The sequence below is a fragment of the Stigmatopora nigra genome, chromosome 4 (genome assembly GCF_051989575.1).
Source record: "Stigmatopora nigra isolate UIUO_SnigA chromosome 4, RoL_Snig_1.1, whole genome shotgun sequence".
NCBI classification, from domain to species: domain Eukaryota; kingdom Metazoa; phylum Chordata; class Actinopteri; order Syngnathiformes; family Syngnathidae; genus Stigmatopora; species Stigmatopora nigra.
In genome coordinates, this window is record NC_135511.1 from 3417530 (window position 1) to 3428643 (window position 11114).

The 11114-nt window shown below is 38.5% G+C and overlaps 1 protein-coding gene across 5 annotated transcripts in view; it reads left to right on the forward strand.

Annotated features, from left to right (window-relative positions):
* slc4a4a (solute carrier family 4 member 4a) overlaps positions 1–9848 on the forward strand; it is a 56675-nt gene extending 46827 nt beyond the window's left edge. For 3 of the 5 annotated variants that reach the window (XM_077716116.1, XM_077716117.1, XM_077716118.1), the window contains 9 exons: positions 113–274; positions 777–955; positions 1037–1109; positions 2825–2893; positions 2968–3141; positions 4307–4459; positions 5132–5225; positions 5534–5613; positions 8142–9848. In XM_077716116.1, coding sequence (XP_077572242.1) covers positions 113–274; positions 777–955; positions 1037–1109; positions 2825–2893; positions 2968–3141; positions 4307–4459; positions 5132–5225; positions 5534–5577 — 948 coding nt within the window. In that variant the 3' untranslated portion in view covers positions 5578–5613; positions 8142–9848. The remainder of the gene's footprint in view (positions 1–112; positions 275–776; positions 956–1036; positions 1110–2824; positions 2894–2967; positions 3142–4306; positions 4460–5131; positions 5226–5533; positions 5614–8141) is intronic. The other 2 variants (XM_077716114.1, XM_077716119.1) reach the window with 1 other exon arrangement.
* The last annotated feature ends 1266 nt before the right edge of the window (positions 9849–11114 follow it).

The following is an 11114-nucleotide window of genomic DNA, read 5'->3' on the forward strand; positions in this document are numbered from 1 at the left end:
TGACTGTGAGTAGTGAATAAACGAAATATCCATTCGACCCATTCCAGCCAAAATCGAGTGAATGTCTATTGTCATCAAATGCAGCCAATGAGTTAACATCTTTTGTCCTTAGCCAACAAGTCCCCTCCGAGGCTGGTTTGTGCCTCCGTTTGGGGGCAACCCGTGGTGGGTGTACCTGGCATCAGCCCTCCCTGCTCTGTTGGTCACCATCTTAATCTTCATGGACCAGCAGATCACGGCCGTCATTGTCAACAGGAAGGAGCACAAGCTGAAGGTGAGTGAAATCTTTGTTCGCTAGCTACATTATTTGGTTATTTAAAGATTACTAAATTTTTGACACAATTATGTAAACCCTTGATGCCTTAATGTCTTTTGAACATTTATACATCAAAAAGCATTGGAGAATACAAAAACTCTCACTTACCTTCAGTCATATTTAAATAAATAAAAATGTATAAGAAATTGAAATAAATAAATAAATAAATGAATTACAAATATTTTTATGTATTTTTCATGATTTTCTTTTATTTTAAGATTTTCTCATATTAGTCTGTATTTTTCAATTTGGTTTTCTTTCTTTTTTTTAATACCGTATTATCCGGACTATGAGACACACTCTCATTTCTCGCTCACTTACTCAAGTGTGACTTATGTATTTTTTTTATCTCTGTCTACTGAGAGTCTGTTATGTTGTTTTTGTTGGCTATTGTTAGCTGAAAAAATGTTTATGTTAACAGATGCCTATTTACCTGTTGTTCCCCATCTTACAATTCTAGAAAGGCGCAGGCTACCACCTTGATCTGTTCTGGGTGGCTGTGCTTATGGTGGTGTGCTCCTTCATGGGTCTGCCATGGTACGTGGCGGCCACCGTCATCTCCATCGCTCACATCGACAGCTTGAAGATGGAGACGGAAACATCAGCACCCGGCGAGCAACCCAAGTTCTTGGGGGTTAGGTGAGCACACAAGTCAATTTCAACTAAAACATCTTTTGTAATTCTGTATGATTTGTTTGGAGTATATTTGGATTGTTACAGAGAGCAGAGGGTGACTGGCGTTTGTGTCTTCATTCTCACCGGACTCTCTGTCTTCATGGCTCCCATTTTAAAGGTTTAACATTATTTTATTCATGACTGTAGCATTCAAAATCAAATCAAAAGCCTGTATTGTTGTCATACACAGCTGTGCATAACGGAATTGGTGGTGCTACTCCACAAAGTGTGTTTTCCCAGTAGAAAAACATAAATAGTAATATAAAAGTATAAAAAGTCACAACCCGGCTAGCTAAATTCTAAAATATTGCACAATCTAAGATATTGCACATTGTTATTGCTCACCCCGAAGTTATTACACAGAAGGGATTGTGTGTCGTGCTAAAGCAAGTTCAGAGTCCTGATGGCTGTGGGAAAAAAACTGTCCTTTGATCTATTTGTACGTGCTTTGTTAGACGTGTACCGTCGGCCGAAGGGCAGCAGCTGGAACAGGTTGTGACCAGGGTGGTATTGGTCCCTGACAATGTTCCTTGCTCTGCTGAGGTAGCGAGGTACCACACTGTAATGCAGTAGGCCAGGATGCACTCCACAGTGGCACTATAGAAGGTTACCAGAAGCTTAGTGTCCAAGTTGTTCCTCCTGAACCTCCTACCCCCAGGAAATGGGTTAGGCTTAGGGTCTTCACCACTGTTGTGGTGTCGGTAGACCAGGAGAGCTTGTCCGTGATGTGGGACTCGAGGAATTAGAATGACTGGACTATTTCTTTTACTGGATTATTTCTTAAATTTTTGTGGTGTTTAGTGTGTGATTGTCCGCCAAACACCACGGAGACAGTTTGTTGACCTCATCTTTGTAAGCAGACTCATTCTCCCTTGAGATGATTCCGACCACAGTGGTGTCATCGGCAAATTTAATGATAGAGTTAGACTGGTGTGTCGGTGTACCGTCGTATGTGTACAGGGAGAACAGAAGAGGACTCAGTACGCAGCCTTGAGGAGAGCCAGTGCTCAGTGTAATGGAGGAAGAGATGTGTGGAATGAGTCTAACAGTTTGTGGGTGGTTGGTTAAGGAGTTCTTAAGACAGTAGATGGAAGAAGATAGTCCAAGGTGGGAGAGTTTGTCAGCCAGAATGTCTGGTATTATAGTGTTGAAGTCTGAGCTATAATCAATGAAAAGCATCCTCACCTAGCTCCCATGGTGCTCCAGGTGGCTCAGTGCTGTGTGTAGAGCTACAGCGATTGCGTCATCGGTGGACCTATTTACGCAAACTGGTGAGGGTCAACTGAGGGAGGGGTTGTATCCCTGATATGGCGGGCGACCGATATTTCAAAGCATTTCATGATCACAGGCGTAAGTGCAACAGGCCTATAATCATTCAGGCTGTCAATGGTTGGCTTTTTAGGGACAGGGATAATGGTGGCAGATTTCAGGGAGGATAGCATGATGGAATTTTGCAGGGAACAATTGAAGATCTTTGTGAAAACACCAGTCAGCTGGTCAGCACAGGCTTTGAGCACCTTCCCAGGTACTCCGTCAGGGCCAGCAGCTTTCCTGGTGTTCATTCATACATCCAGAGCCTATTCCTGCTGACAACGGGCATTGGGCATGGCACACCTTGAATTGGTTACCAACCAATTGCAATTCCAAAGTGTAAAATTGGTGCTGTCAATGACAGCCAAAGAGTTCATGTACACATTTTATTGAATCCATCAAAATCTCTTTAGTTGAATCAATTTAGAATTTTGTCATATTATCTAATCATAGACATGAATTGTGTTATATCTATTAATGACTGCCTTAAATATAACATGTTTGTGAATTTTCATATTTTAGTTTATCCCAATGCCGGTGCTGTACGGTGTCTTCCTGTACATGGGAGTCGCCTCCCTCAAAGGAGTTCAGGTAGACTCATCTTTTTCATGATACGCTTTAATTTAACATCCTGTCTGAAGATTTACATCTATTCGTGGGTGTAGTTCATGGACCGTCTGAAGCTGCTACTAATGCCGGCCAAGCACCAGCCCGACCTCATTTACCTTCGCCACGTGCCCCTCAGGAAGGTGCACCTGTTCACCTTCATTCAGGCGCTCTGTTTGGCTCTGCTCTGGATCCTCAAGTCCACCGTGGCCGCCATCATTTTCCCTGTCATGGTAGGCCATACTTACAATCATTTACAGTCCATGTTTCCGTAATAACTCCAGAAAAAAATAATGGGTAATGTAACAAAAGAGGTGGTTGTATTTTGGTGTAATCACATAAAAATGTCAAAAAGTTCAGAAAAGGGCTTTCACAATAACTCAAGAACAAACAAATATGACTAAGATGCTGTGTTGCTTAGAATTTGGCTGCCTATGGTGATATCTGATCCTCTAATGTTCTGTGTTAATTTTTTGTAATAATCATACAAACATTATTATTACTATATTTATTATTTATATTTTGAAAATATACAATTAAAATGTTTAGTAAATAGCATAAAAATTCTCAAAGAATAAAGATTTTATATTAAAACATTAATTTAAGTTTAAATCAAGAGACCCAGTCAATGTTAAACTATAAAAAAAACAAATCACATATGAGAAGAATCACACATTTATATTCTAATAAGACGCTGCCATGTTCACCTATTGCCTGCCATTGACAATGGTAGATGCCCAATTCGTTAAAATGGAGGACTGGCTCTTGTTTAGTCCCATTTTAGGCTCCAGACATCTCAGCATTTTTCACTGGGTGGCTTTAAGAATTAATGAGCTAAAAAAAGAAAAGTTTTTGACATTTCTAAATTAAATGGCTTGTAATATGAAACGGAAGAGGTGATTAAGTTTTGCCGCTATGAGCTCAAAGGTCTGAAATGTGTTTGTGCTCAAGATAAGTCAAGGAATAATAAAGGGATTTAAAATGCATCAGCGTTGTGAACATTGTGTTAGTAATGGCTTCTGGAATAGCAACATGGCTGCCAGATAGACAAAGTCACTTGTGTGCCACCATATCACATATTTCATTAAGAAAAATGTGGTTCAGACGTTACAACAGTATCATATTTCATATTTTGGTTGAAATACTTAAGCTTTTAGGGTTTCTCACAATTCTCTTCTCTGACCTTTGACCTCATTACCCCAAATGTTGTCATCTTTTCTGTTTCGTATTACCGACATAATCTGTAGGTTTGATAACTATTCTCCAGCTTGTTCTTGAGTTATCAAAAACATACTCAACCGAATGCTAAAGCTTGGCCTTCTGTTGGTTTCACCTGCTGCCACATGTAGTTAAAACTATGTTTGAGTACCTGTAATTGTCCTCTGACTTTATTTGTAGATCCTGGCATTAGTGGCAGTGAGAAGAGCCATGGACTATATGTTCTCGCAGCAAGACCTCAGCTTCTTGGATGACGTCATCCCTGAAAAGGACAAAAAGAAGAAGGAGGATGAGAAGAAGAAGGGCAACAACGTAGACAGCGACGGAGATGATGTAAGTGCATTAAAATCATAAACATCATTTTTATTTTTAGCAGGCGGACTTGACAGCGATGGAACGACCAATGGGGCCTAATTTGAGAGTCGATTCATTGCCGATTATTTTGTGATGAGTTGGTAAAGCAGCTCAAATAAAAATAATGTTATTTATTTTTACAGTTCTTTGGATGCAAATGTTGGACCATGAAGGATAAAGTTTAATCTGATGCCTGAATTTTCATCTAACCACCATACATAAAGTATTGGAGCAATCCATAAGTAGACAAGAGTTGTACATTGATAAAAAAGAATATATATTTAAAAAAATAAAGCTAAAAACTAGAAAGTCCTAAAATGAAAAAAAAAAACAAAAGATAGAAAATAATAGGAAATAAAAGTACATTTAGAAAATGAACTAAAAATTAGCAAGATAATATTAAACTCATAGCCTGCTATTAACATTTATAGATACTGTTTCAGTGCCATTGACAGTATTAGACATTTTTTGACAATTTGAAGTGAGCCAAAATCTACAGTACGTGCCCTTATGCCCCAAATAATCAGCAGGGCAGATCAGACATTGGCTGTTCATAATAGGATCTAACTTGTACACGAGCGTGCTCGAAGATGTGAGGTTTTGGGCGCAAATCAGGTCTTGAGGACTTTTTGTGTGTGGTCTCTCCAACAGTCTGACTATCCTTACAATGAGAATGTTCCCAGCATTAAAATTCCCATGGACATGATGGAGCAGGAACCCTTCTTAGGTGGTCAGGCTACAGACAGTGAGTAGACCACAAGGGGGTGACGCATGTACTTCTGCCTTCTCCATCCTCCTCTATTTTGTTTCTGGATTTCACTCTATTTGACACTAGCCAGCGTTGGTGTTTCTTTTTTCTTTCTTTTTTACCTCGAATATCTGCATGGATATGGCTTTTCTCTTTCATCATCTAACACACTACTTTTTTTGTTAAAAATGTAGTTTAACATATGTTTCTATTTATTTTGGGATGATAATAACGTCACATTTTTTTGCAAAAATACCTTCAATTTAAGAGAAATCGCTAAGTGTTCTTGTGTGTCTTTTTGGCAGACGAGAAGTCAGCTTCTTTCCTCGAGCGACACACATCGTGCTGAAAAGCTTCGCTACTACCAGACCAACTACTTATCCAGGTAACATCCGCACAAGCAATCCATTTTAAAGAAACGATTTGGATATAATTAACTATTATACCAGGGTTTCGCCAAGTACTTCTTATGCTTTCTTGTCGCAAGGCAAAACACTCCAATTAAAGAAAGTGTCAAAAGCTTTAGCGCCGCCGCTATCGTTTTTTTTAAGTGAGTACGGTCATACCTCTACTTACGAATGCGAAGTACAAAATGTTCAGGTTACAGAAGCTTTTTATATGAAAATGAGTGCCTCAGAGGTATAAAAAAAGATCTAAGTTACGAAATCCCCCAAAGAGTAAATGCATTTCCTTACCAATATTTTATTTGGAAAATATTGTGGCGGATGCTTTGATTCTCACTTTAGAACCTTTGTCACGTATAACCATGGAAATGGAAAATAATGTCTGATTTATAGAATGAAGTTTTACTGTTACCTTAAAGAATATAGAAACAATTTGACCAATTTGCAATATGACAAAATCCTCTTTATTTCACTGATCAAGTTACTGTCGTTTGTAAACAAATAACAGAAGACAACATGTCTACGACAATGGATGACCCAAAAAATAAATAAATAATACGGCATATATTTTTTATATAAATCAATTAGATTAGATTAAAATTAATAGATAGAAATATAGATGAGCAGGTCGGCAGTTGAGTGGTTAACGTGTCGGCTTCACAGCTCTGGGGTCTTGGGTTCAAATCCAAGCCACATCCACCTGTGTGGAGTTTGTGTGTTCTCCCTGGCCTCCATGGGTTTTCTCCGGGTACTTCGGTTTGCTCCCGCATTCCAAAGACATGCATGGTAGGCTAATTGAACACTCTAAAATACTCCATGGTAAGAACGCGAGCGAGAGTGGTTGTTTGTCTACTTGTGCCATGAGATTGGCTGGCCACCAATTCAGAGTGTCCCCCACCTCTGGCCCGGAGTCAGCTGGGATAGGCTCCAGCACCTCCTGCAACCCTAGTGAGTATAAAGTGGTTCAGAAAATGAGATGAGATGAAATGTAATATATATATTGATAGATGTATGATGTTAAAGGATTTTTTTCCATTACAGTAATCCCTCGGTTATCGCGACTTCACTTATCGCGAAGTCACTACTTTGCGTTTTTATTTGCTATTTATAAATTATTTTTCAAAAGTTCACATCCAGAAGACAGATGAAAATGGCGGCAAAAATGGCGGCGAAAAATGGTGCAAGTCAGGGTACTGCCTCCTCTTCTGTACTGCAATAATTGGTTCTAACCATACTACAGAAAAAGAAAGCAAAATTATAAATGCCTTATTGGATTTTACAATTATACACCAAAATGAGAAATGGCTCCCAAGCGTCCAGGACCACGCAAGGCTTCATGTGATGCGAAGAAAAAATGGAAGATGATGACGGCTGCTGAAAAAGTTAAGTTGCTTGACATGCTAAGAGCGGGGGAAAAGTATGTCGCCTACCATTACGGCATCAATGAATCTACCGTGCAGTACATAAAAAAGAAGAGGCTAACATTTTAAAGACGGCCACACCTTCATTTACAAGCGAAACCAAGCGCGTGGTAACCACGAGGAATAAATCCTTCCCCAAAATGTAGAATGCCCTCTCAGAACTGGGTCTCAGAATATAGGGCGAAAAACATTCCTCTGGATACCAACATCATACGAACCAAGGCCAAGAACTTGTATGATATCTTAGCTCCCGACAAAGACCCTGAATGCGAGCCTCAGCCAAGTACCAGTGCCACGAGTGAGCTTTGTGAATTTTCAGCAACAAGGTTTGGTTAGAAAAATTCGTAAAGAGGCATTGCTACCTATGTACTACTGGATGAGCAACAGAAAAGCTTGGATGACGAAAGCTCTCCATAATGAGTGGTTTTATAACTGCTTAATCTCAAACGCGAAGTTGTGTACCTCGCTGAAAGGGGCCTGGATTACACAATCACCAACCTGTTTATTTTTTATTTTTATTTCAAATGTTATCCTCATTTTCGGGGACTATTTCAAGTGGAGAAGGACTATTTTCACTGTGAGTACAGCATATAACATATTTATATTATTTTATATAGAGATTATAATTAGCTATTAATACATTAGTCTTTTGGTATGTATATTGTTGTAATATCCAATAAAAATGCACTTTTGACGAATCGATGTGTAATTGGTGCAAAAAGCATGTAGTTATAAAAGGGGTGAGCCTACTTCACGATTTTATGATTATTGCGAACATGTCTGGTCTACATTAACTGTGATAATCGAGGGATTACTGTACAAGTTTACTGTTTGTACCTTCTTTTACTGAACATGTTCTGTTGAAAAATAACCCTGACAATTCCCATGATCAGGCCAGCATGATCAATCAGGTGGCATATTTAAGGAAAATAATCAATATTAATATATCATCCAACTGTGATTCATAATTTGAGTACAAATAATTATTATCTTAATATCGCTAAAATCATAATCTAATACCTGCCGCTCTGTTCCAGCGTTAAAAGATGGAGAGGAAAAACAAAACAAAACCATTTTATGTGTTTCAGCTCTGAGATGAGTCCGCTCAAGCCGGTGCCTCAAATTAGAATAAACATGGACCCGGACGACGTCAACCCGTTCTACTGGCGGAACCGGGGATCCGAGACGTCTCTGTAGAGCCGTCCATCCACCCAGAACATCAACTGTTTTTTTTTCTACTACAAATCACAAGCCAGCTAATTCTATTTCTTCTTCTATGCAACTGCAGCTCTGTCTTACTATGCTTGGAGTTCCTTCCCTGCTTTCTTTTCTATCGGTCTAAACTTTTTCTATATTCAAATACATCTCTTCTATGTCATGGTAACATTTTTCCGTAGCAGGAAATGTATATTTTTTTTAATAGTCTACCTCTTGATTCAGACGAACGAGCGTCAATAGATGGTGAAAAAGCTGCAACAATGGGACTTCATAGCTAACAATCAAGAGTTTTTTTTCATGTCTTTTTCGTACTAAATTGAATCAAAGTGTTTGATTCCTTTTTATTTTTACATTTATGTGTGGCGGGTTCTATTTCATGTCGGGTTTTTCTCAACTAGTGGCTATATTACATTTCAAAAAGGTGATTTGTTATGTTTTAAGTGGCTTATAAGGTACATTCAGATTGTCATTATTCTGTGAAACAACGACAAAGCTTCCTGTTTTAATACTTTTATATTTTTAGTCTGTCTACCAGTATATATAAAAGGAATTATTAAGGTACTCATGGCAATGAGGTATTAAAGGTGACGCAATGGCACCAAAAACGTAATCTAAAATTGACCAGTTTTAACGTTACAACATTAGCTAATTTTTATTCAAAATTTTATTTCTGTTATTTCATTTATTAGGGAATTAGAGGAGGCGGCCCGGTGGCGCGAGTGGTGATTGGTCTTGGTTTCAAATCCAGGTCACTTCCAGCTCTGGAGTGTTTGCATGTTTTCTCCGGGCCTGCGTGGGTTTCCTTCAGGTACTCTGGTTACCTCCCACATTTCAAAAACACACATGGTAGGCTGATTGGACACGCTAAATTGGCCCTAAGTATGAGTGCTAGCGTGAATGGTTGTCTGTCTCCTTGTACCCTGCAATCAGCTGGCCACCAATTCAGGGTGTCCCTTGCCTCTGGGACAGCTATGATTGGTTCCAGAACCCCCTGTGACTCTAATAGGATAAAGCGGTTCAGAAAATAAGATGAGATGAGGAATTAGAGGATTTCTACTTCCACTACCTCGAAGTATTTACTTCAGAATTTTAAAATAAAAGCCCCAATTAGGTATTTATATTTATTTATTATTAATATTATTCTGGAATTGTCTTAATAATTCTATATTTTTTGACAGATTCTAAATTTTACTTCATAATTAAAAAAAGCATAAATAGCTTTGTTTTTGACATGAATTTACCTAAAATTTCCAAATGTATTGACCGATTTAAAATGTTGTTTGACCTCTGATTTCCACATTTTTTGATCAAATAAATTCATTCCAAATTACATCATATTAGCCCACCAGCCGAAGTAACAATTTTGTTGATATTGATTGGTTTTGTTTTTATTAGCAAAAATAAATATAACAATCAAAGAATTTATGATTTACAAACAGACAGAAAAAACATGTTTCAGTTTTATTGTTTGTTTGAAATTTGATTAACTTTCAAGTGTGACTTTATAGATTAAGTACTGTAGAAATTATATTTTTGAAATTAAATGTACATTGAAAATAAAAAGTTATTAAAAGGAATTGTGTTTCACATTTGTTTTGTTTCATAAAAAAAACTCACTAGGAGCAGTTTGGCACCTTTTAGTGTCCAATCAGCCGACCATGCATCTTTTTGCAATATGGGAGCAAACCGGAGTAGCCGGAGAAAAGCCACCCGGGCCCACGGAGAATGTGCAAACTCCACACAGTGATGACCCATCTGGGATTGAACCCTCGAACCCAGAACTTTGAGGCACCTACCTTTGTGTTATCAACCAGGATTCGAGGCCTTATTATAAATTATTTATTTTTAAATTTAAAGAAATATTTTTTGAACACAAAACAACCTTCAAAACACTAAAAATGATGTTTTTTTTTTTAGTTTTCGAGGCTACACATGGTTTGTTATGGTTTGTGGGGGCAGTTTGGACGTTACTAGGCACTTGGGTTACAAGTACATGTTAAATGTGGGGAAGCTATTATGCCAATAACATTATTATCACGAAGAAGGTTGGAACCCACCACGGGTTGAACCTTCGACCTCGATGCTTGGGCTGTACACAGAGCAGGGCCACAGCCTGTAGGCGCAAGGGTGGGCAAACTGGATATCAAGGGCCGCTATGGGTGCAGGTTTTTAGTCCAACCGATTCAATGCAAAGAGTTAAACCAATGAGGTTTCTGTTGAAACAAGAAGCACCTGACTGTAATCCATTGATTGCACATCTAAGATACCAGATTGGTGGAATGTTTTCCTCTTATAGAACAAAAACCAACACCCACCTACTGCAGCCCTTTCTGGAATGGTTTGCCCACCACTGCATAGGGTATTAGAGAAGACCCCCACTCAGTTATCTGGTTTCTTAACAGATTTTTAAAAGATTAATTCATCAATTGATGTTTAATTACTTAGGGGCTGCCATTGACGCCACAAGACATCCAATCTTGGGAGGGCTGATGGATGAAGATGTGTTCATTTGCTGCTATCCTTCTCACTTCAAATGAACTGGACTTCTTCTAGTGATTAACTGATTGGTGGGTAGATGCATCTAAGCCAGAATTTTGTTAACTAAGTGGCTGCCATTGATGGCAATGGACATCCAATCCATTTGAAGTGGGAGGGCTGTCTACTACTGATAAACTAATTTCAATTCAAAGCAGAAAGATGAACAGATTTCTTGCATGACCAAATCAGCGTTAACGGCTGTTCAGTTCTTCTCAGAAATGATTCCGGTTGCTGATTTAATTTCTGCTCTCATTAAGGGGAACTATACAAAAATCCTTTCCACCACTATGTAAGCAATTCTACAA